Genomic DNA, 26,193 nt, shown 5'->3' with positions numbered 1-26,193 from the left:
CACATGTGTTGGCCTAGAAGACGTTGCAAACCTATGAATTAGCAGTCTTGTTAGAAGGTTGTTTCTTAATGTGTGGGTGTTTTTTTTAAAAGTCATACTGTGTAAACTGCATAATAATAATAATAGGTCTATTTATACCCCGCCCATCTGGCTGGGTTTCCCCAGCCACTCTGGGCGGCTTCCAACAGAATATTAAAATACAACAATCTATTAAACATTAAAAGCTTCCCTAAACAGGGCTGCATGATACCTCCTCTAATAGAAATCAAGGCAACTTCCGAGTAAGCACGATTCGGGCTGCACATAATTGTTCCCTACTCACTAGGTGCCAGTAGGGGGACCCGCTGCCTTCCTTTTTCTCTACTGTTTCCAACCCTTAAAATTAGCAAAGGGGATGGAGAAACTCTGTATCCGAGGAACAAATTTCCAGGTTTCAAACAGTTAAAAACAAATAGTACGCTTTTGATAATACGGTAGCAATCCAAAATAATTGCTTCTACCTCTAGACTACTCGCCGCTGATTAAAAGCATCTCCTGCACGAGCTGTCCCGCCCGCCATCCTTTGTAACATTACGAAATAGCGCCTACGTATCAAAAATCCCCATTTTAAAAATCACACATTGCCCAGTTGCACCTACATTCCAGCGTATTCCTCTAGTCCTATAGCAAGGTGGGTGGAGAAGGGCGGGACACGATCAACTTACACTGGGCTGCTGGGATTCGTAGTTCAGCCGAGCGGCAGAGGTTAAAGAACGGTAGGCTTTTAAAAATGCAGATCAGTACTACAAATCCCGAAGTTCTTTGCTTCCTACAAGGGGCGTAGTTCTCCTCGCTGTTGTCTACATACAACTGGCATTTCTTTGCTTTAATGATGTGCTGGGCTGGCTGCCGCCGCCGCCGCCGCCGCTTTCGCGGGCAGGATGAGTAATTGAGAGCAGCAGTTTGCATTTGCAGGCACTCGCTCTCTTCTCTTAAAGGCGCAGGCGGAGCAGTGGGACAGCAAGCGGGGGGGGTGCATTGCGAGCTTGTATTTTTTAATTGGATGTCAGGATAGAGAGGTAACATGTGAATCAATCAGTTGAACATTTTAAAAACGCCATTTTGCGGGTTTATTTGCTTTCCTGGTGTTCCCTCGGCCCTCCTCTCTTTTATAACGCTCGAAAGAAGTGGTGAGTTGAGTTTTCTTTCTCCTTACTCTAACAGGCTATTTTTGTTTAAATCTGGGCGTGTGTCAGTTTTCCCGACTAGGATAAAAGAATGGACAGCGTTGCTTGCTTCTGCCCCCCACCCCCTTCTCCGATCAGGCGCCAAAGGTTTTCTGAGAGTTTTCTAGGGGTCTCTAAGTCAAGTTAGTGTTTGGGGCGCTCTCTTTTTTGTAGCCTGTTGCTTTAGTGGACGGCAGGGATGAATTTTCACTCATAACGGCGCGAAGGAAGTTTCATTATTGATTTCTATGGAATCCCTGCTGCCGCTAAAAAGGCGTTGGGGGAGACTTTGTCCACGTGCAAAAAGGCGAGGTTGAGAAAGGGAGTGCACACGGGCATAGCTCTCGTTCAAACTTTTGCAATTGTGTGTTCCATATTGCTTTCTCTGCCTCTGCATTTATTTAACTGGCTCTGGGAGGAAGGGATTAGAAGTGACAAACCACCATTCAGTTCTCTGTTCCCCACCCCTCGCGGGCAACATTCCTGCCTCGTCTCCGGAGGTGATGGGCGGGGAGGGAGAAAGTTTTGCTAGATCAACACGGTCGGAAACGACTGCTGTGGCGCTTGCTCTGGACTTGGAATGATTTGAAATCTGGGCTGTCCTCTTCCCCCCACCCCATACTCTCTCTCTCTCTGTGTGTGTGTTGTGACACGGAAGCAAGGGCAGTTAGGAAGAGTAGGACGGGACCGTATGCAGTTCTCTGATAAGGCAGAGCGTTATGGGAGCCGCGCTATGCTTTGCAGGTTTTCCTGGACGCTACAGTTTTGACTCTCTGCTTCTTCTCCTAGATTGGACGCAATGGCCTCCAAGCTTCTGCGAGCTGTTGTCTTGGGTCCTCCGGGCTCCGGCAAAGGAACCGTGTGCGAGAGGATCGCCAAGAGCTTTGGACTCCATCATCTTTCCAGTGGGCAGTTTTTAAGGGAGAACATCAGAGCAAACAGTGGTAAGTAGAGGCGGGGGAAAGTCCTCCACTGCTTGAGATCTAGTACGTGCTTTGCTGCATGCAAAAGATACATTCGGAACGGAGCAGATCAGTTGCAGCAGCTGCCTTCCAGCTCTTTTTCGTGATTTGTTCAAAATTACTGTACACAGTTCCTCTAGGAAAGGAACAGATTGGCATGTGTTGTTTTGGGTGGGGGCGGTAGCGTGTATCATCGGAACCTGCACTTTGGAAACGGCTTCATGTGGAGTACTGACTTGGGAGGAGGACTACAAGATTTAACGATGCAACTCCATCTCCGTGCTGTTTTAGGGACTTGTGCAAAAACTGCAATATGAGTGCAGGGCAAAGATTAGAATCAGTTACATGGGTGGGAGGGAGGGAGCAGCCTTTCCCCCAGTATTCTGAGAGCTGGTGGTGAAGTCCTTTGTTTAATCTTAACTAACATGCCATCCTATATCTACAGTATCCTGTCTTGCCTGAAGCAAGCCCTATAAAACTTGGTGATGCATACTTCTGAATAGTCATGCAAACAATTACACTGTAATATTTCAACACCACCACTTCTGTGATTTCAGTTAGTAAGGCAAGGCTGGAGATTGTGGACAAGGTGCTTGGATAGGTCAGGCTGACCACTTGTGTGTGCTCTGGACACTTGTTCCTCTTGTTCCTCTTGGCTGAATAGAAACTAGCAGGGAGGGAACATTTCTTGGAGGAAACTGATTTTCTCTAATCATTTCAATCAGGGCTTAGACCCAGTTTTGGTGCAGAAACCAGGGGCGAAACTAGGCATTATTTTGCCCAGGTCAAAGACGTACATTTGTGTATGCCAGAGGTTTTAAACCTTTTTGATTCCACGTTTACCTTGACCAACTGCGTTCTTTCTATGACACCCCGTGAGGCTCAGAAACCCAGTTATGTCACCCCTTTCCTGCAGAGCTGGCAGCCTCTCATGCTTTTTTGAACATGATCCCTTGTAGAGTGTTCCCTCAGCCTCCTCTCTTCTTTCCTCTCCTCTCCTCTCCTCCCCTCTCTCCTCTCCTTGGGAGTCCTCTGGGCAGCTGTTACCGCTGCCCCTGGTCTTTGAGCTGCACCCCCCCCCAGAGAGATGCCTTTCACACTGCCCCACAGGGGCATGGGGCTGGCAGCAGCACTCCCTGGCCCAGCCCCAGAGGCACCATTCACCTGCTGAACTTGTAGCCAGGGCTACTGCAACAAACAGCCGCACAAACCTTTGGGAAGCAGAGATACCATCAGAGGAAGAATGGAAGAGGGACAGAGGCTAGTTGCCCATGGCACCCCTGACCACAATTCAAGGCACCCCAGGGTGCCACGGCACACTGGTTGAAAACCACTGGTGTACATACACAGGCTGGGAGCCTCAATGGCACACCTCTGGATGCTTCACTCGGGGAAGAGAGGGGAAATATATTCCTGTTAATTCTCAACCTCTCAGCTGTGGCGGACCTTGGGATCTCAGATTTCAGCAATGCCCTGTGCAAGTCCAAAATTTGGTACTCCTTGCCTTCCCTTCTACATCTTACTTGTGGCGTCCCCTGCAGTGCACCTGAGGCTCTGCGCCCAGTGTGACTGTATCAGTCACGCTTTCCTAAATCAGCCTCTGCTCTCAGTGGCTTTCAGTACCATCAACTGTGGTATCCTTCTGTAGCAGCTGTCTGAGTTGGGGTGGGTGGCATTGCCTTGTGGTGGTTCCATTCCTACTTGGGTGCTCATTACCAGAGGGTGATGCTTGGGGAGTGTTCTTCAGTTCCACGGAGTTTCCATGTGGGGTTAATCAGGGTTTGATTTTCTCTCCCATGCTGTTTAACATTTACAGTACATGAAACTGCTAAGTGGGGTTATCCAGGGTTTTGGAGTTTTAAACCAAAATGTCAGAAATATGCTGATGACAAACATGCAGGGGTCAGCAAACCTTTTCAGAAGGGGGCCGGTCCATTGTCCCTAAGACCTTGTGGGGGGGCCGGACTATATTTTGGAGGGAAAAAATGAACGAATTCCTGTGCCCCACAAATAACCCAGAGATGCATTTTAAATAAAAACACACATTCTACTCATGTAAAAACACCAGGCAGGCCCCACAAATAACCCAGAGATGCATTTTAAATAAAAGGACACATTCTACTCATGTAAAAATATGCTGATTCCAGGACCTTCCGGGGGCCGGATTTAGAAGGCGATTGGGTCAGATCCGACCCCCCGGGCCTTAGTTTGCCTACCCATGCTATAGTAGGGTGTTGACGTATTGCCAAAAATGTGTTCTTTGCAATCAGCTTTGTTAGGCTGCAGATATGCTCTTAGGCACACTGGCTCCCAGTCACTTGTAGTTTTATGCATGTGCAGTCTTCTGAGCCTGTGGTATAAATATCAGCCTTTATTGCACATTTTTGGCTTTGTTAGTCATATCTTATTCATTCCCCAACATTGCCATTTTATCAGTTTGTTAAAAATGTAACAAAGATGAGCCTTGTAAATGATGCATGTTACCAAGTGTTTTGATAAATAAAAATGTCACTTAGCTCCCTAAATGTGAAGTTTTTTATTTAGACTGTAGCATTTAGAAAGCATGCCACACAGGACAGAATATAGGATCAGATGATGGCACCAACAGCTGGTCCCATTCCTGTGCTGAAACAATGACAGCCACCTGCTTCCAAAGGGAGACCCTGACTTGGTACAGGGATACTTTTTTAAATAATCCATTTTTCCTTTAAAGACGGGTAGCAGACATTAACATCTTTAAATCTGCCAACCAGTTTATAACACAGATGCAGTTTTGTGCTGTTCTTCCTCACATTGCATAAGATCTTGTTTTGTAGGTGTTTGCTCCATTACAACTGCAGAAGGGAGTAGGAGCAAGCTGCCTATCTAATCACTGCCTTGTACATGCGGCAGATTTGAAGCTGAAATTTGAACCCATAGCCAACATGTCAGAATTGGCTTATTCTATAGTATATTTGTTGATAGAATTTGCCTCAAGTTCCCCAGGAGTGAACTTTGGCATTTATGTAGCTATTCTTCATTCTACTACTATGTAATTATCCAGTAGAATCCAGAATCAGTACTGTCATTGTGCCTAAAAACCAACTATCAATTTGGTTTTGCGCTTACGTATTGCTGTATTACTTGGTCTTGTACCTCTGAATGTGCAGTTATATGGTTTTTGGCAAAATTGTGAACAGATGCATGTAAGCCACATATTGTGCTATACTTACATTTTACGTTTGCCTAATAATGGAGAAGGAATGATAAGTATCAGTTCATCAATTGGGACAAACTTTCCCCTCCTTTATCATTCCTGTTAAAACCAGTGGCACACCTACTTGTTTAGCATGGTCTGGATCATGCCATGGATCTTGTCTGTATCAAAGAAGCATGTGATTATATAACCTGATACTAACTACAGTCCTTGGAAACAAGTTGCACTGATTTCAGTGGAGTTCATTTCTGAGGAAATGGGTTTAGGCTTATAGCCTTCATGTTGAGCCTTCCTAAGTAGCAATTTTGACAGGCTTACTGAAGCTAGTTGCAGCTGTTGAGTGCTCTGTTAATGTGCTGACATCCCAATTATTTAAATGGGACTTGGTATATCTAACTGTGTGGTGGCAGGTTATTCAGCCCGGCAGAGTTTCTGTGGAACAGGTGGCTTTAAGCCCATTGTACTGAAGAAATTACCGTAGTTCAAAATATGTCTTAAGTGCTTCTTTAAATGCTGAAAGTTTTCTGTCCTCTTATGCATGGATTGTTATATTGTTGAAAGCAAAAAGGGGAAACAATGAAGCTGTTTTCCTTTATATTAAGTGTATCTTTCAGGAAATAAGCAGCAGCAAGCAGATAGGTTTTCTCATTTTCCCCCATCTTGTGAGGATGAGAATATACAGTGCTTTCAACTATAGTGTAACTTTATTTTAATGTCGAAACAAAATAAAAAAACAAAAAAATCCTTCCAGTAGCACCTTAGAGACCAACTTAGTTAGTCATTGGTATGAGCTTTCGTGTGCATGCACACTGCAGCTAATGGGAAGCCGGCCAGCATTGCAGAAGGCGGTCCCCGCTCTGCTCCGTGCTGGTTTAGCACAGCGCATGGGAGCTGACTGAGAGAGTGGCGGGGGTCCATGGGCTGCTTGTGGCCCATGGGCCTTAGGTTGCCGACCCCTGTGCTAGATTATATTGACAATCCTGATCTAGGTGGACCCATGGCCTAAGGATAATGCAGCTTCTCCCCCCCTCCAATGCTTCTGTGTAAGAGGAGGGGAGGGCATCTTATCCAAATCTCCCTGCATCCCCAAAATTCTGTTGCAAAGGTTTAGGGCACTGTCCAGGAGAGTAGGGGGGATTTGAAGAAACAAGCTCACCATTTCTTACGTTAGCATTACTGGAACAAGTTAGTTCACTAATGGAACAGCATCATTGGATTTCACCCCTATCTTCAAATTATTCAGGACTGCATCTTGTCTCATTTATTGAAGCAAATTGCTTCTCTGCTTCAAGAAGCAAATGTCTTCATGGCTTGTAATTATAACAAGACAAGAGGTTGCAGGAGGGGAAAGACTGTGCTGCCTAGCTCTAGGACTGGCTCCTATTGTCCCTGGTATTGGCCATGCAAGCTGGAGCTGATAGGAGCTGGAAGTTCAGCAGCCTCTTGAAGGATTACTAGTTTTCCCACCCTAGCCTGGATGAATGTATTCTGATAGTGCTATGAGGACAAAAATGCAGCATACTGCTGAATGGAGCATATTTGAAATTTTGAATGCTGGTCATTCACTAGTGCCAGCATAGAGTCTGCTGTGCCCTCATTCAATAACTGCAATAGTGTTAGATCTGGTTAGTTCTGCCTTTCAGCATCTACCCACTTTAGTGACTCCATAAGCCAGCAACAGGGAAGTACTGGTTTCATGGTTTAATGGTGAAGGCAGTAAAGGTCCTGTGTGAGTGCCTAGAGGCGGTTGGAGGATGGATGGCGGCTAACAGATTGAAATTGAATCCTGACAAAACAGAAGTACTGTTTTTGGGGGACAGGAGGCGGGCAGGTGTGGAGGACTCCCTGGTCTTGAATGGGGTAACTGTGCCCCTGAAGGACCAGGTGTGCAGCCTGAGAGTCATTTTGGACTCACAGCTGTCCATGGAGGCACAGGTTAATTCTGTCTCCAGGGTGGCTGTCTACCAGCTCCATTTTGTACGCAGGCTGAGACCCTACCTGCCCGCAGACTGTCTCGCCAGAGTGGTGCATGCTCTGGTTATCTCCCGCTTGGACTACTGCAATGCGCTCTACATGGGGCTACCTTTGAAGGTGACCCGGAAACTGCAATTAATCCAGAATGCGGCAGCTAGACTAGTGACTGGGAGTGGCCGCTGGGACCACATAACACCGGTCCTGAGAGATCTACACTGGCTCCCAGTACGTTTCCGAGCACAATTCAAAGTGTTGGTGCTGACCTTTAAAGCTCTAAACGGCCTTGGTCCTGTATACCTGAAGGAGCGTCTCCACCCCCACCATTCAGCCCAGACATTGAGATCCAGCACTGAGAGCCTTCTGGCGTTCCCTCATTGTGAGAAGTGAGGTTACAGGGAACCAGACAGAGGGCCTTCTCGGTAGTGGCACCCGCCCTGTGGCACCCGCCCTCCCAGCAGATGTCAAGGCAATAAGTAACTATTTTACTTTTAGAAAACAACTGAAGGCGGCCCTGTTTAGGGAAGTTTTTAATGTTTGATGCTGTACTGTTTTTAATATTCGGTTGGAAGCTGTCCAGAGTGGCTGGGGAAACCCAGCCAGATGGACGGGGTATAAATAATAAATTATTATTATTATTATTATTATTATTATTTATTTACTGATTATTATCCCCCTTTTCCTTCCCAAGGGATGCCTCAAGAGGCAAACAACAAACAGAAAGCAATTCAGCTTAGCACAAAATATAAGAATGGTAAATACAACAAAATGTAGCATATATAAAATAAACCATTCATGTCAAGACAATGACAGAAGAAATATATCCAGAAGAAATAATTCAATATAAAAGGTCCTACTTCCGGCCTTAATATTCCCACCCTATGTTCCCATATTTGGCTTCATTTGTACAATGATGTGGGCTGCTGCTCCATGGGATAATCCCATACCAATACATGATAGCTGGTATGTGCCTTGATTCTACAATAGAAACAGTTGTGTCTGGTATCATATTAAATGTACTTTTTCCATTGCCCCATAGTCAGTTGTTTGAAAACTTGTTATAAATGAAGAGTCAGCAATATACTCTGGCTAGTGTCCTAGGTTTGCACCAGAGCTCACTCAGTTCTACATATCATTTGGGCAATTAACAAATTACTGATAAAAAGAATTAACAATAATCTTAAATGCACAAACCTAAGTTTCCAGGTATGCGCTTGAATTCCTTCCACCTGGAGGCATTCGGGCACCCTATATGATGAGTTTCTGTGGCATGTTAATAAACCTTGAGTTGCAAGGTGGTTTTTTTTTTTTTTTGAGTGACTGTCACCCCAGCTGTGTTTGGTGAAGATTTGAATGGAAAGATTATACTTGCATGGCCTTTGTACCCTTAAGTAGGGATAGAATACCACTGGAGTTGATCCCATCATTGGATATTAAAATTCAGCATGACAGGTGTGTATATGTTAGCAAGAACAAAGATCTTTTGCTGCTCTTTCTCTTACTCCATTGTTTCTGCATTGCCCTCTTTGCACAGATACAGTGCCTGTGTCGCTCTTTTATGTCCTTCTTAGCTAGTTGGGTAAATATTGGACAAATAGTAATTCGGTATCTGAAAGAAAAGTGTTATTCTTATTGGTTACCTAGGAGATGCAATGTCAGATAGGAGAACTTGGGTAATTTAATGTTATGTTCCTCTGAAGGAGAAAGTGACAGATATTTATTTTTTAAAAAACAGGGCATTACTCTAAACACACTGAAACTCTCAAACTGTGGCAGGAAATTAAAGGTTGCAGGACGAAAGGTGTTATGGTGCAAGGATAATCCTTCTTGGGTAAAAGAACTCATTGTCCTAGAAATTTTTTTTGTTTGCTTATTTAATGAAAAGACTTAATTATATAGTTTTCTATTTTTGTTTTGTTTTGAGTGGTTCTTGGGAGATGGAGGATTGGATGCAAGGCCAGATTCCAAACTCAACTGTTAGGATTTGCATATTTATAAATCTCTTTCACTATTGAATGAGAACAATATTGCGAATTGAAGTGGCCTCCTTCTGTGGGTAAAGTTCTGTTACATACCTATGGCAGCAGACCACTCGATCAGGTTAAATTCTTGCTCCTATTCTCCACTATACCACTGGGCAATAAAAGTTATTGACTTCAGTTTATTATGAGCTTGTCTTATGGCAAACCCTTTCTAAAGGTTTATCCACACTCCCTCTTGTTTAACTTATGTTAAAAGGTTTATTCTTTATTCCACAATAATAAAGGTATATAGAGTTTACTCAGCACCACTCTGTACACACTTGAGTTCATTAGTAACCAAGAGCAAATGTTAATTGCTTTTCTTATTAAATGCAAGTAAAATAAACATGCTAAATTAGATCACTCTCTAGGGCACCAAATTTTTTTACCATGAAAACTGAAAATATTCTAATGCAAGTTTCCCTGTTGGTAATTACCCTAATTTGCATAGATTTTTTCCCTGAAAAAAGTCTCTTATTTTCTGACTTTCAAATATCAGAACACTGGTTTTTCACAAGCACCATAAGTGATTTCTGCTAGTTATCTCAATTTAAGATTTATTGGACTTTCCTAGCCAAGAAAATGTGGGTTGGCCTCGTAAGCGCCAGCATGCCTTGGAAAGGCCAAGGACTGTATATTCATAAAGTATTGCTTTATTCTCAGCTTTCCTTGTAGTTATTGAGGCATATTCTGAGAATATGAAGCTTTGGTTCAAGGCCTTGTGGGCTGGGAGCAGAGAGAGCTCTCTCTTCTCCAATTTTATATAATGTAACTTTTGACATATGTGGCTCTTCACTTTATGATGAAATTGGTTGTGATCATTAAAGCGTCTTTCACCAATTCCATGTTCGGATTGCTAGGCCCATCAACTGGCAGGGCCTAGACCCCGTTCAACCTTTGTCATCTCTCTTAGAAATGGAATGCTTTCCATTGTGATACTATTGGCCAGTGGTGAAAAGGAGCAAGTGCCTTTTAATTATAATAATAGGTGTAGGGTAATTTGTGACTCCATCTTTATTGTTATTCATTCACAGTTCTGGGGATGTGTTTATGAAGGTAGCACTTTGATGCTGTACTTGAGCAGATGGATCTTACTCTCACCCCAGATAAAGACACGGAAGTTTTGAAAAGAAGCCTGAGTCTGTGAATGAATTGCCGCACAAACCAACTCACACTAACAACTGTGTTGGGGAGTGGCTCTTCCTAGCAACAGGGCATTCTCAAGCTTTTAGCAAAGTTGTTAAAACATAAAAGCAATCAGGAAATTGTTATTACAGGTCATCTGCAACAGTTGGTTTCATAACTTGTGTTTTTCTAGTTCTCTTATGGAGCATTAGCCAAGGTTGCAGTGAGGAGTGGAAAGAATGTTGATGTGTCTGTATACAAAAAATTATTCAGTGAAAATCAAAATTGATCTTCACTAACACTATGTGTGCACACAAATCTCCCCATCTGATCTAAGCTAGCTTTAGTAAAATACCTTGCTTTAACCAGTGACTCATCTTCTTTACAGTAAAATGAATGAGCTCACTTTTCAACATAAGGTTGATTATCTGGAATATGCTGTGTCTCCAACTTCTTTATGCTCCCTGGCAGGGAAATGCAAAGAAATATCCATTAAGTATTGTAAAAAGCATTCCTAGCAATGAAGATGCGAATTAACCGTTTTTAAACTTTGGTATACATTTTATCACTGGTAATGCTAATGATTTGCAGATCTTTCTCCATTTGCTTGGCACAGTTACTTGCCCCTTCTGAAGGACTTTGTGTTAAGTTCCATATTAAAATGGGAACCTTCCTGTATCCCAGTTTGTGGTGATTTCTAGCTGACTCTGCCACAGATCTGTCTTGAAACTTCTCAGAATTGTCCTGAATATTATTGGTGCTTGCTGATTTGGGGCTGAAATTTATTTTGCTTCTTTGTTTAGAAATATGTCATCAAAAATTGATTCTGGATCACAATAATACAGCCAATTAAAATAAAGCTTCAATTAGACCAAGCATCCCCAAACTTTTGGACTACAATTCCCATCTTCCCGTCCACTGGCCCTGTTAGGTAGGGATCATGGGAGTTGTAGGCCAAAACATCTGGAGGGTCACAGTTTGGGGATGCCTGAATTAGACCATAACACCCAAATGTGGTAGGGAGTTATTGAAAAGGTGTCTGGGAAGATGGGATGAAGAGTGTTTGGTACAGATTAGGTGACTGCCTACTAGAGAATGTTCACAGTGGTGCTGCCTGTTTGTCAAAAGCCCTTATTGGGGGGATCACTTGGTGTCTACATTGTGATCTTTGGGGCACTAGGTCTCAAATGTTTAGTGTTTTTTAATATCATTTGCACTATGGTTGTTCCCTGTCACTGGTTTTACTTTGGAATTATTCTCTTATTTTTATTGGCTTTTGGTTCTATGTTTTGTATACTCATGGACAGTGGTAGGGGGATCTTTTTCAGCCAAAAGGCTGCATCCCCTCATGGGTAACTTTCTGAGGGGTGCATGCCAGAGGTCAGTGGAGCTAGCAATGTGACTATTGTCTTTGTATTGTTGTTGTTGTTTAGTCGTTTAGTCATGTCCAACTCTTTGTAATCCCATGGACCAGAGCACACCAGGCACTCCTGTCTTCCACTGCCTCCCGCAGTTTGGTCAGACTCATGTTCGTAGCTTCGAGAACACTGTCCAACCATCTTGTCCTCTGTCGTCCCCTTCTCCTTGTGCTCTCAATGTTTCCCAACATCAGGGTCTTTTCCAGGGAGTCTTCTCTTCTCATGAGGTGGCCAAAGTATTGGAGCCTCAGCTTCAGGATCTGTCCTTCCAATGAGCACTCAGGGCTGATTTCCTTAAGAATGGATAGGTTTGATCTTCTTGCAGTCCATGGGACTCTCAAGAGTCTCCTCCAGCACCATAATCCAGTCTTTGTATAGTTGGCTACAATTCCCATCATGCAAAAGTCTCTCTCTCTCTCTCTCTCTCTCTCTCTCTCTCTCTCACACACACACACACACACGTACACACGTGTTCCGTTCTTCTTCCAAGCAAGCAAGAGGCATTAAAATAGTTCAAGGACCTGTTCTAGGCAGGGCAAAGTACTTGAAGGGAAACTTGAAGGGGGGCTGTATTCGGCCCAAAGGCTCATTACTCAGCTTTTTGACTTTAAACTGCTCAAATAACTTGTTATTAGGTGGAATATAAATAGTGTAAGTAAATATTCCTAATAAACAAAAGTGTCCAATGCAACTACTGATGGCCAGAGCCATCCTTTAAAACAGTAAGTCCACCTAGTGTGAGAGAAAATGTAAGTCAAAGATGTAATTTAACACAGGTGTTTTAGCTAAATTCCTAACTACTGTGCTGAGTTTCAGTAGTAACCAAGTTATGGAATACCCATCCCAGTTTTGGATTGTTTGCAGGGTTGGTGTGTCCCCTAAAAAAAAATGCCTTTTTTTCTAGACAGGAGCTTAGGTTGTGCCATAATTAATAATTTACATCAGCTTAGTATGAAGAATAGTGTTTTGTATGAGAGCCAAACACTAGTTAAACAGCAGTCTTTTATGAAATGCTTCCAAGTGCCTGCCATTCATTACAAGGTTTATGCTGCATTCACTTTAGCCATAAGTGGATCTGTTTTATCCCCTAGAGCAGGCATAGGCAACCTTGGCTCTCCAGATGTTTTTGAACTACAACTCCCATGATCCCTAGCTAACAGGGCCAGTGGTCAGGGATCATGGGAGTTGTAGCTCCAAAACATCTGGAGAGCCAAGGTTGCCTATGTCTGCCCTAGAGTTCTCTTTTATACCAGGGACATCTAGGGTTTGTAGTGTCATAGAGGGCATTTAGAAAAAGCTGTGTTTATAGGCCTTTTCATTGCACCATTCCAAGATGGGGCACCAACCATGGAACCCCCCTTCAGGAATCCCCCAGATTCCATAAGTCACTGGGCAGTATCCAACTATATAACTGTGCAAATGGAATTACTTTTGCTTGAGCAATGGGACTCCCCCCCCTTCTCCTCCCATCATGTGTTCCCTGCACCACACCCAAATGTCCTTCAGAGCAGATTAGGGGAGCACGAGGAGAGAAGGGAAAACATCCCATGGTGCAAGCTGAAGTCCTTTTGTTCATGTAAGGAAGTTACTCAATGTTATAGGTCTGTCTGTGTAGATCATCCTAATTGTCCCTCTATCCCTGCAGTCAGTCCAAACCAGGAGATGGTTGCCCTAGACTAGGCATAGGCAACCTTGGCTCTCCAGATGTTTTGGAACTACAACTCCCATGATCCCTGACCACTGGCCTTGTTAGCTAGGGATCATGGGAGTTGTAGTTCCAAAACATCTGGAGAGCCAAGGTTGCCTATGCCTGGTCTAGGGCAACATGGTAACTATCACCGTAACTATTAGCCAGCTGTCCAGTTGAAGAAGAAAAAATATAGGGTATGGCCTGCCTGCTTCATATAATGAACCAACGATGTTTTGAAACAACCCCATGCCCATCAATGTTAGTCATGAAGTACCAAGCCAATCCATTCAAGGCAACTTTGGTTGTTTATTGAAATCTCCCAGAACCAGCATTCTGGGATTATCCAACAGTACCCCAGAAACCACCTCCACCAGCTCAGTGAGGAAGACTTCTGATCAGTGTAGTGGATGCTGCACCAGCAGAATCCCTGCTTTGTATCTCTGGTGCCACTTTGTATGTATGTATACTGCTTACTGATAGCCATGCCAAATGATAGTTTGCATGTATGAAACATATACCATAGATGTGATAGCAAGCATGCATATCACCTGGAACAATGTTTTAGGATGGAGTTGGTAAATGTGTTCTGTGTGTATGAATTAGGCCATGATACTCTGTTCGGTTATTTGGACTTTTGCTATGATGAATAGTAATTGGAACTGACAGCTGGTGCAGGCAAACAAATCTCAGAGCTCACCTTACAAATATTTACCCCTATTAACCCTGTAGGAAGGCAGGCCTGGATTTGTATCCTCTGCCACGCATTCCTGTTACAAGACCTGTGATCTCCTGCCGCATCCATCTTTATTTTGAACTGCTTCCCTGTCAGAGAAGACTTACAAGCCATGGTATTTGGTATCTGTCTAGTTTATTGTATCTATTGTCTCTGAAATCAAAGATTCATTTAGCTAACAATGCAGTCTGCTGAAGAGAGGTTGTTCTAGCTTTTCTGGCAGAAACTATTGTGAAGAAATAAAAAAGCTTTTGTTGTGTCATATACTAATAAAAGTATATTTAGGGAAAGGGTAGGATTGCTCCCTTTCACCTACCATAGTAAATGAGTTGCAGACTTTTCCACTGCATTATTGAGTTAATATGTAAAGGTACTGGTCAACTGAGAGCATTGTTTAGGAACTTGGTAAGGAAGGGTTAGCTAAAAGAAGTTTGAATGGGTGAAAGGTTACTCGATCTTTAGGCATCTTAACATGCTGTATACTGTATATTGTTCAATAATTTGTAACATATATGTAATGTAATGGCTAAATTATCACCAGATAAAAGATGACTTAATATGATTTTGTAGTACTGGGGGATAAATGTGCCTGGTAAAAAAAAGAAAGAAACAACATCTTTCTGGAATAAAGTTCTCTGTATAAACTAATAACTATTTATTTATTCATTCATTCATTCATTTACATCGCTGCAACAGGGTGAGCTCCCGTTGCTCGGTCCCAGCTCCTGCCAACCTAGTAGTTTGAAAGCATGTCAAAGTGCAAGTAGACAAATAGGTACCACTCCAGCGGGAAGGTAAACAGTGCTTCTGTGTACTGCTCTGGTTTCGCCAGAAGCGGCTTAGTCATGCTGGCCACATGACCTGGAAAAACTGTCTGCGGACAAACGTCAGCTCCCTTGGCCAGTAAAGCGAGATGAGCGCTGCAACCCCAGAGTCGTCTGCGACTGGACTTAACTGTCAGGGGTCCTTTACCTTTTTTTTATATTATCTTAAGTCTCTGTCATCTTATACCCGTCTCTGTATTAGCCTTCCCTAAAAAAAAAATCCAGTCAAGCAAGCTGAAGATGATTTATTTAAAGCATTTTCACCTCACTTGTTAACTGAAGCCTCAGAATGGCTTGCAAGATTCTGTAGGAAGACAGTTCCTGCCCTCGGGTGTATAAGCTGAAAAACATTATGCACAGGGAAAGGGGTGGGGATAGGGAGTAAAGAAGAGAAGAGCAAGCTCACACACCAGTTCTTAAAAAATTCTGTTCTTTTCACGGCCAGCTGGGATGGAAACAGTTCAGGTAGCCTAATGGAATGGCTGCTGGTAGGTGATAGTTGACTGAAGGCCAAAGGAAGTTGGTCTACTAGCAGGAGTGATGGAAAAACCATGATTCTCTACTCTTCGTCAGCTCTTAGCAGAGGCAACAGACCTGGGATAGTTTGGTCAGTAGAGCATGAGACTCTTAATCTCATAGTTGTGCATGCAAGCCCTATGTTAGGCAAAAGATTCCTGCATTACAAGGACTAGATGACCTGTATGGTTCCTTAAACCTCTACAGTTTTATGAGTCTTTGATCATACGCCTGTAACCTCTACGGGCTTTTTTTTGGGGGGGGAGGGTGTTTTCAGCCCATGGGCTGCACCGTTTCCTGAACAACCTTCTGAGGGGCACATGCCAGTGGTGAGTGGGGCCTGAGGCAAAAGTGGAAAGTGCAACATTAATAATAATAATAATAATAATGTAATAATAATGTATTATTTATGCCTTGCCCGTCTGGCTGGTAAATTCTGCCTTTGTACAGTAGTTTCCACACATCTATCCTCTATCTAGGCAAGCCAAAGGCGGCATCAGAGCTCAATGACACATTCCAGTAAGGCAAAAGTGTGTGTGGGGTGTGTGTGTGTTGAAGCAGGACTAGTGAGGGGTGTGGTCTGCGGATAGGAAGCAGGGGTGCCAACTTGAATAAAATATGGGAGGGCAGGCAACCCCACTCCACAGAAGCGATCACATGACTCTACATGCACACTCCATTTGAATGGCAATGCCTATCTGTTGGTTTTGTTCCCCTTGTCTGCACTCTAATATTATTTTACCAGCTGCATGGCTGCTGCTGTTCCTGTTCTGACAGGCAGGCAGGTTGATTACATGCTTGTTTTAGGTCTTCTATAAACAAAGATAACCTGCTTTTGTGGAAAGTACATTTTATCCTGCTTTGAATAATACAGTTCAATTAAAAACAATGCTTGTGATGTCACCTCATATGCTATTAAAAAGCATCTTTAAAAATGCATTATATGTACTGTCAAAGATCTAGAACACTATTTTAAATGTTACTTTAGTAACATTCAGATACAAATAGCTTACTGAAAAGCTATTTATTTGGAGTGTTAATAGCTATTTTGCATCATTTACAAAAATGAGGGGTAAAGCGTAAGGTGATTTGTTTGTTGCGGGAGTATTTATTGAGTGCTCATTTAACTTTCTTTACAGTGTTTTGAAGTCTTTCGAGCTTAGGTCTTATTTCTGTTCAGAGCAAAAATGAAATGTTCATGTTACATGCCCAAGCTATTGAATGCCTGGAAATGTAACAGCTTGGTTTACTCTGTCACTAAGTTGCTCTGCCAGATAAGTTGTCTGTCATGCATTGTTTCCTTTTACCTTTTCTCTCTCTCCCCCTCCCCAGTTACATCTCTGAAGCTTCTAATCTGAAGCTTCCTTACATTGCAAATTATTCATAGCATGGAGAATACAGGGAGAGTGTTCTTATCCCTTTCTCATAACACTAGAAATCGTGGACATCCAGTTAAGCCTAATGTTAGACTATTCAGGGCGATTCAAGCAGCAGATAATTAACCTATGGAACTCTATGCCACAGGAGGCAGCCATAGCTACCAGCCTAGATGACTTTAAAATATTAGACAAATTAATGGAGGAGAGGACTATTGATGGTTACTACGGTAGTCATGGTGGCTATGCTCTCTACCTCCACAATTGGGAAGCAGCAATGCTTGTGAGTACCAGTTACTGGAAGCCACAGGAGGTGAGAATGTTTGTGTGCTCCAATCCTGCCTGCAGATTTCCCACAGGCACCTGGTTTGCTGCAGTGAGAACAGGATTCTGGACTAGATGAGACATTGCCCTGATCCAGCAGGTTGTTCTTATGTTCTTACCAGAATTGTGGGGAAAGGTAGCCACCTACCTGCAGACAAATACTGAAACCCTGAATGGAGTAAGCCCCATTTATAGGCAGTGGGATTTACTTCCGAGTAAACATGCAGTAGATTGTACTCAAAACATAGCTAGGTATGTTAATAAGCAAATGAATTATCAGGTGATATAGTGTGGTATTGTAGGTCTGACTTTGCAGGAGGTCATCAAGGAAACTAAATCATTTAGCAATTTAAATACTGGGGATGTGGCTCTAAAAGTTGGGTCCCCATTTGCCTCCACTGTTCCCAGCCCTCTTAGATCTATGATTCTCCCCACTGGTTTTTACTTTCCCCAGTTATCTTTATTTAAACTCACTGCTTCTTCCACCTCTGATTTCCTTACCTGTTGTGTTTTGGGCTGATGCCTAATCTGCCCTTCTTCTTGAAGTCTCTGGCCCCTCTTCCATGGCTCCCTGCTTTTTCTTGCTGTACCAGGAGTGGGTAACCTGTGGACCTCCAGATGCTATTGGACTCCATCTCCCATCAGCCCCAGCATGACCAATGGTCAGGTATGATGGGACTTGTAGTCCAATAACATCTGGAAAGGCCTCAGGTTAGCTACCCCTCTCCTACGTTTTCAACTTGGCTCTGACCCATGCTTCCTTTGTATTGTCTTTCCACAGCAATTTCTGCATTATCTGACTCTATGCTCATTTGCAGAGCAAAATAGGTAATCTGCTCAAGAGTATATTGCAGCAATATCTCTAATACCACCCCTCCCCATGTCCATGCAAGCACTTCCCTTATGGCTGCAGATATAGCTATAGCTATGTAGATTGAGCACAGGAGAACTTCCACCCTTAAGGCTTCAGAATTGGTCTTTGGCCTGCCAGATGCAAGATGGCTAAGCTATTGTACATGGCAACTTAATGATTCATCTTAGCCTGGCAGATAATGCTGGGAGTTGGAATTATGCTAATGAGATGAGAGATATAATGTTTCCCCGTTTAGGGAAGTTTTAAAGGATTGATGTTTTTATTATATTTTTAGATATGCCGTAACCTACCCAGAAATCCAGCCAGATGGGTGTGGTACAATTATTATTATTATTATTATTGGTGTCAAAAGGCACGGAACACTGAATACCCAGCCAGTCTTCACATGGCTTTCTCTGTAGTTCTATAGGGCATGGGGAGATATTGGGGGGGGGCATTGCTTTGGGGTAGACAGTAATGGAGGTTTCAAACATAGCCTGTTTCTTTCTCTTGCTCTCTCCCCCTCCCCCAGGCATTCTGTTTTGTACCTCTTTCTTCTGAGTTAGTGAAGCAGTTCAAAAGGAGGGAATAACTCATTCAGAATATGTCCAGGACATATATATATATGCAGAACAATAACAAGTTTTTGTTTCTTCTTTCGTTCCTGAACAGATGTTGGCATACTAGCAAAGCAATATCTTGAGAAAGGCCTTTTGGTGCCAGATCATGTATTCACACGAGTAATGATAACAGAACTGGAAAAAATGCAGACCCAGCCTTGGTTACTTGATGGTAAGTGATCCCCGCCCCACTTTTCTTTAAACATTTCGAGTGCTAGTAAAAACCATTTTGCACTTCCCTCCTTCTACAGGCTCTTTTAAATTTGATTTAAATAACATGCTATTTGTGGAAAAGTAATGTAACATGAAAACAGCCTTTCCAGTATTTTTAGCAACTGGTGGTGTAATGGGGAGGTAAGTGAGAACACCCTGAGAGCTTCTAAGGACAGAGGATTCATAGTTAAACCTTTGGCAACTATGATTCCACACATGGAAACTAAGGTATGAAAATATCTGGGTTTCTTTCACAATGGTGCATTTATTGAGAAAATGAAGAAAGGTGACCACAGTCCAAGCCACCTTGAATTTCTCTTCGGACAGCTCAGTACAGTTATGTACTTTCCTGAATTATCTCCAAGTACTAATATGGACTACTTTGCTCCTAATATCCCAGCACATTCGATTTCATTTTGCCTCAAATGTTCATTCGGTGAAGGAATTGGGAGGTTACTGATGATGCCTAGAGCAGTGTGTCCTGCAACTGGCTATTAATGGTTTCCACGTTGGCACACAAATATGTTCAAGAAAGAGAATGGCCACTTTCCCCTCAATACCAGAAAAAGGTGAAAAAGACTGGCCTACTCTTTTAGGAAAAAGAATTATGATAATACTGTGGAAGATACAGGATACTAAGCAGGAGGTACTGTCTTTTCCTAAGGTCATCAATGTGATACCCACAGGGACCAGTGTGCCCACCAGCAGGTGCCTACAAAACATAATACCGTAGTAAAGATCCCTTTCAAAATCCAGAGTGTGTGGATGTTCAAGGCTTTTTGCTTTCCCTGTTCAGTGCCTGTTTGCTCGGCTTACCCTCCACTAATCACATAGCCTTGAACATGTCCATGTGTCATTGGATGCCACAATTGGACACCCACCATCCCATTTGTTCTGAACAGAGGAGAGGTATGATGAGCTGTCTCTAGCAGTTCTTGTTGATGATGGTATCTTTCCCTGGATTGATGGGGTATGCCCACAACACTTTGTGGTCCTGTCTCTTTTTCTGCTATTTAGATGCAACAGCTATTTTGTGTTATGCCATGCCTTCATGGCAGCTATTTGGTGACTGGTGCCCATTGACCCTAAAAGATTGGCAACCCCTGCTATATTAATATCCTGTGTTAGACTGTCTCTCAACTTCTGCTGCTATGGCCAATGAATGCAAAAGCACTAGGAACTTATATTTCCTAAAATATAAGATGTATATTTTATTGCTGTTTAATGGGTGATATCCTATGTAGCCTGAGGGGGTGTCTACTTGTGCAGTTGGGGGTGTGTGTCTTCTTCCTCCACTGCCCCACCTGCAGGGTGCTGCTCAGGTTTGGCCAGGCTTATGTTTGACAACGCAGTCCTTTTGGTAACTAGGCCCCAAGCCATCTAGGAGTTCAAAGACAAGTGCCAACACGTTGAATTGTGCTTTGAAAGCAGTAGTGCTCTGTCTGTTGCTTCAGCATGGTATTGACCTTCTGAAATGAAATTGTGCAGTGGTTGAAAAACACATGCTTTAGCTTTGCCATCTGTAACGAAATGTCCTCCCTCTCTATTACTAAAAATGCGCCACAGGAATCCAGGGGTGAAACCACCCCCCCCCCCACTTCTCCTGCCGCCTTAAAATAAACCCCTGTTACTTGGGTTCCTTAGTAAAGAGAGTCTTCCAGCTTACGTGGCCTGGTATCATGAGAAACTCTAGGCTGAAAGACGGAATAACCTCCTGCCTACAGTAAAGGGTCTCACTCAGTTTGATTCCCCACTGCAAAAGTTTGCCCTTTCCACTCTGGCAACTTTGTAGCACCCCAGGTTATCCTCCTAAGCCTCCTCAGTGTAACTCTAGGACACAAACCGTTGCCTCTATTCCCGAGGTAAGTTTTGTCCTCTATTGAGCCACCACTTCTGTGAGTTTAGATACCCAGCTGGAATAACTAAGCACATCCACTAACATTTAAGAAAGCTTTATTTAGACTAGATGACTTTTAAATGCGTAATGGTTTCATGTGCACAGGCTCTTAGATCATATTCTTAGTTTCAATTAACAATGGCTAGATAATATAATTCAATTAAACTCCTCAGAACACTTTAAGATCCCCTACGCCTACCCACACTCTCCCTCGCTCCCACAACCCTCTCCACCAAATTAACTGCCTCCCATTCCTTTTAAACTCCTGGCAGTCCCGCCCCTCAGGAATGGAATGCGTCATTTATCCAGGAGGTTGGGGTTTAACTCTCTGCACCCTGAAGTTCTTTTGCCCACCAGGCCAATCCATCACACCATCCTTCCCAGTGAAAAATGACACATAGATTCTTGCTACTGTCCAGTGCTTGGGGATATGACTAAGCTGTGAGGCTCCTGGATCGGCCTTCTGTTGCATGAAACAGTGTGCTCTCTCTGTGTGTCTGAAGTGCGGCAAGTAGCAACTGGTAGGTGGGAAGGAAGGCATAGAGCCAAGATAAATTGCTAATAGCAACATCATCTGTGTGCTATGAACAATTGCTAGCTATGCCTCATTTATGCTAATTTGCATCCTGATTTATTTATTTATTTTTTAAATAGATGCTTCATCCAAAAATCATTTTCTTTTAAAAAAGCAAGTTTCTTTGCATTCAGGAAACTTGAGTTTATGACAAATTACTATGGGAAGAATTGATTATATGGATTTCTGAACCCAGCCTCCATACTAAAGCAGGAAGAAAGAGGTCAAAAATAGAACAAATACTATTTTTTTTGGGGGGGAGTACTTGGCCATGCATATTGAATTTAATTTATTGTAAATAATAAAAATAATTCTGAAACACTCTCCATCTCTCTAAGACATTACTGAGTAAGGCATAAAGGTAAAGGACCCCTGAATGGTTCAGTCCAGTCAAAGGCGACTATGGGGTGTGGCGTTCATCTCACTTCAGGCCAAGGGAGCCAGCGTTTGTCCACAGATAGCTTTTCAGATCACGTGGCCAGCATAACTAAAACACTACTGGTACAGGGAACACCGTGATGGAATCCAGAATCTCGGAAATGCAGTTTACCTTCCTGCAGCAGTGGTACCTACTTATCTACCGTACTTGCACTGGTATGCTTTCAAACTGCTAGGTTGGCAGGAACTGGGACAGAGCAATGGGAACTCACCCTGTTGCACGGATTCGAACTGCTAACCCTTCCAATCTCAAGCCCAAGAAGCTCAGTGGTTTAGAACTTTAGACCACAGCGCCACACTGGACAGAGAGACAATGAGACTTCCAGCAAAGTTGGCAGATCAGATGAGAAAGACTTTGTTTTCTGCCCAGGGACTTATTTACTAACAAACCTTGAGTAGCAAAGAAATAAAGGCTTTCTGCCTTGAAATGCAGCTGCTACTTGGCATTAACCAACTTTTCCCAACCTGATGCTCTCCAGATGTTTCCACCAGCATGGATCAGGGATGGTAGTAGTTGCAGTTCAAGGCATCCTGGGGGAACCAGGTTGGGGAAAGCTGGTGCAAAATGTGCATTAGTTGGAGATGGTATAAGGCATATACATCTGATATAAAAGTGAAGGAGCTCTATCTAAGTTGCTTATACTTCAGAGAAAGCTCTGAGCAGGAATCTAACCACAAATTATGCACTATTTTGCTCACTATAACATATGATTTATTCAGTAGTTGTCTCCTTTTTTTTCTTGACCAAGTTCCAGATCTATATATCTATAATATTAAAGAGGTGGCTTGCATGAGACTTAAACAGCCATTTGCTTGAATAAATGTGTCCTTGCTGAAATACGGCAGTACAGTGGTACCTCACAAGACGAATGCCCTGCAAGACTAATTTTTCACAAGACGAATGCGTCTTGCGATCTGATAGTGACTCGCAAGACGAATTCGTTTTGTGAAAAATTCGTCTTGCGTATCATGGTTTCCCATAGGAATGCATTGAAATTTAATTAAGGCATTCCTATGGGCAAAAAAAGAAATTCCAATGCATCCCTTTTCGCAAAATGAATTGACTCGTCGGACAAATTAAATTTGTCTTGCGAGGCACCACTGTATTCAGAAAGAGAAATAAATTGTTGCGGGTTCTGAAATGTTCCTGTTCATCTACATAAAGAAACCAGTGTGGGTTGAGAGCTCCAGGAACTAATGCACATGGCTTGCAGTATTGTAAAAGATCGTGTTGTTTCCTAACGAAAGACATGAAGTAAATCTTTAACACTCCCATCCTCTCTTACAGTGATTCTCACTGTTGCAAAGAACATGTATAGATCTAGTCAAGACTGCCAGTACAAGAAGATAGCATTGTGTATTTATAAAAGGAGAAAAACCCATTTGTTCTGTTAACTCGGTGCTTTCCATTCAGTGTGAGGTAAACTTTGTGGTGGAAGCAAAAGCAAAGCAAAACACCACCCGGGGGCTGTTAGACAGTCTGAATTGGGGAAAAATATGGTTATCAACCAGGCTCTGAGTAATAGGAAGCTGCCTTCTACTGAGCTGGGCCATTGGTCCATCTAGCTTAGTATGGTGTTACACTGACTAATAATAATAATAATAATAAATAATAATATTTGTACCTTGCCCATCTGACTGGGTTGCCCCAGCCACTCTGGGCAGCTTCCAGCATACAGTGTATATGAAAACATAATGAAACATCAAACATAAAATACCTTCCTATACAGGTTTGGCAATGAAAGCTCATGTAGTAATTAAAGTAGCTTAATACTAGCATATTATGTTGTGTGGGGCAGCAGTCGGAACAATCCCTGATGTGATTGCTGCTATAGCCTGTTGCACTTGAGATCCTGATACTGTTTCAAGTCTGTAGTCACAACACAAGTGGGGGTAGATAGGTAGGTGATGAATTCAAAACTCACGGCAAACTCTTGTAGCAGGTTATTAATTTTTGTTCTCTTTTTGCACATAGGTTTCCCAAGGACACTGGGTCAAGCTGAAGCACTTGACACAATATGTGAACTGGATCTAGTGATAAGCTTGAACATCCCATTTGAGTCCCTAAAAGACCGCCTAAGTGCTCGCTGGATTCACCCAGCGAGTGGGAGAGTCTATAATATGGAATTCAACCCACCTCAAGTACATGTAAGATAACTAGTCCTGCCCAAACAATATTACTTGGCAAGAGAAACCATAGACTGTTCATCCACCAGTAAAAATGTGAATTATATTAATAGTTGTTAGTGTGTTGCCATTGGGTTTTGATGTTGTCTTTATTCAGGGGAACTCTCCAATGCACTGCTTCTCAGGCACACAAATAATTCCTTCCATGCACCATTTTGAAACAGGAAAGTCAGGTGAGTTCCATTTGTGCTTGCCAAATGGTAAAGAGAAGGAACCATTTATGTGTATGAGAAGCAGTACATGGGATATTTTCCCTGGCAGAAGACAATAGAACCCACTGGGAACAAGGAAATTCATTGAGAACTATATTGTAATACTGGGTGCTACTTAACACTATTAGCATTTTTGGGTACTTACCAATTGGTTTGTCCTGTGTTCTCATTTTTTTCCAAATTGGGCGTGGCTCTTTTGGGTGAGGGCTGTGTATATTTTGGCATACCAGTAGCACATGTGTCTGAAGTGTTTGGCTATATAGTGCCCCCAGTTCCTTGCCACAACCAAGGCTGTGACGATAGGCCAAAATTTGACACTTTTTTGCCTGAATGTAATTTTATTTTTAGTGCAGCATAATCATATCCATTGGTGATACTAACATGTTGATTTGTCATGCCACTCTTGTTAACAGGGGGTTGATGACGTTACTGGTGAGCCATTAATCCAACGGGAAGATGATAAACCTGAAGCTGTTGCTGCTAGGCTTAGAAAATACAAAGATGCTGCAAAGCCTGTAATGGAATTGTACAAGTAAGTTGGAAGCCCAAGCTCCATCTATGACTAAATTTAATTGTTACAGAGATACGGTGTATGTGCTCTGGCATGGCAGTAGAGTTTTCATATTATTTCATGCAAATTCTGCTGCCATAATCATGGCACATACATTTCTGGAAGCAGTTTCTTTGGCCAACTTAATATCCTCTTAACTGTATTAATTATTAGTACATTATATTTTTGAAATTTGGCTAATGAGATCATAGCTGGGCATCTCCATATCATTTAGGAAACCAAACTCTTTGGTTTGGGAAGGTGATCACCACCCTTAAAATAAAATTTAAAAAGCACTTTTAAGAGAGCGCAAGCTTTGGAACTTGGAGCATGCATGAGTGGCCACACACACACACACACACACACACACTACCTTATATTATAAAATAGCTATGTGTCTTGTTGTTGTTTAGTAATTTAGTCGTGTCTGACTCTTCGTAACCCCATGGACCATAGCACGCCAGGCACTCCTGTCTTCCACTGCCTCCCGCAGTTTGGTCAAACTCATATTTGTAACTTTGAGAACACTGTCCAACCATCTCATCCTCTTGTCATCCCCTTCTCCTAGTGCCCTCAATCTTTCCCAACATCAGGGTCTTTTCCAGGGAGGCTATGTGTACACAGAACATATGCACAAGGGTTACCACATGTTGGTGAAGCCCATGGATCTCCTTGTGCGGGTTCTGTTCTCGGAGAGAACAGAGTATGGTGGAAAGTGGAAGTAGAGGTACTGTGTGCCCACACACATATTTTTTGCACCCTGTTCTAATCTGCAAATCCACTCCAGAGGTTTATACAACAGCGTCTTCTACCACTGTGCCTTTTACAAAATCCCAACACACAAGGCCCTTCCATGTGGGAAATAGCATGCCTTTTATATATAACAGTCCTTCATGTAGATGCATTTCTTTTTTATTCTGTCGGTGCCCATGGCTTGTGGAATATTTCACACATTGCCTTCCTTGGTCACAAGTATGACTACAAGTATACACACTAAAAAAGGGAATATGAATCAGCACTCTATCATAAGATAATTGCATCGTAACTAAACTCACAATACCAGGGTTTGTTTGTTTGTTTGTAAAGATTCTTCATTTACATTTTTTATTTCTTTATTTCAGAAACAGAGGGATCCTACACTCATTCTCTGGGACAGAGACCAACAAAATATGGCCTTATGTGTATTCTCTGGTGTCCAGCAAAATTCCTCCACTCCAGGCCAAAGAAGCAAACTAAGCATTTCCAAAACAAGCAAGAGTTAATATAACCAGAGTTGATTTTCTATTAA

At 42.7% G+C, this 26,193-nt stretch overlaps 1 protein-coding gene across 4 annotated transcripts; it reads left to right on the top strand.

The window, feature by feature from the left end:
- The first annotated feature begins 841 nt into the window (after positions 1-841).
- On the top strand, positions 842-26,193 carry AK4 (adenylate kinase 4). 4 transcript variants are annotated; one of them, XM_035123715.3, is made up of 6 exons: positions 842-1,169; positions 1,995-2,149; positions 18,887-19,006; positions 23,932-24,104; positions 24,769-24,887; positions 26,027-26,193. In XM_035123715.3, the coding sequence occupies exons 2-6, from the start codon at positions 2,005-2,007 to the stop codon at positions 26,139-26,141; spliced, it is 672 nt and encodes a 223-aa protein (XP_034979606.2). In that variant the 5' UTR covers positions 842-1,169; positions 1,995-2,004; the 3' UTR covers positions 26,142-26,193. The 4 variants fall into 4 exon arrangements, with proteins under 4 accessions (XP_034979606.2, XP_088530068.1, XP_034979607.2 ...); XM_088673942.1 differs by having other exon boundaries at positions 887-1,169; positions 23,932-24,056; XM_035123716.3 differs by having other exon boundaries at positions 943-1,058.

The sequence above is a fragment of the Zootoca vivipara genome, chromosome 7 (genome assembly GCF_965207765.1).
Source record: "Zootoca vivipara chromosome 7, rZooViv2.hap1.1, whole genome shotgun sequence".
In the NCBI taxonomy this organism is placed as follows: domain Eukaryota; kingdom Metazoa; phylum Chordata; class Lepidosauria; order Squamata; family Lacertidae; genus Zootoca; species Zootoca vivipara.
This window is presented reverse-complemented; position numbering and strand designations above follow the sequence as displayed.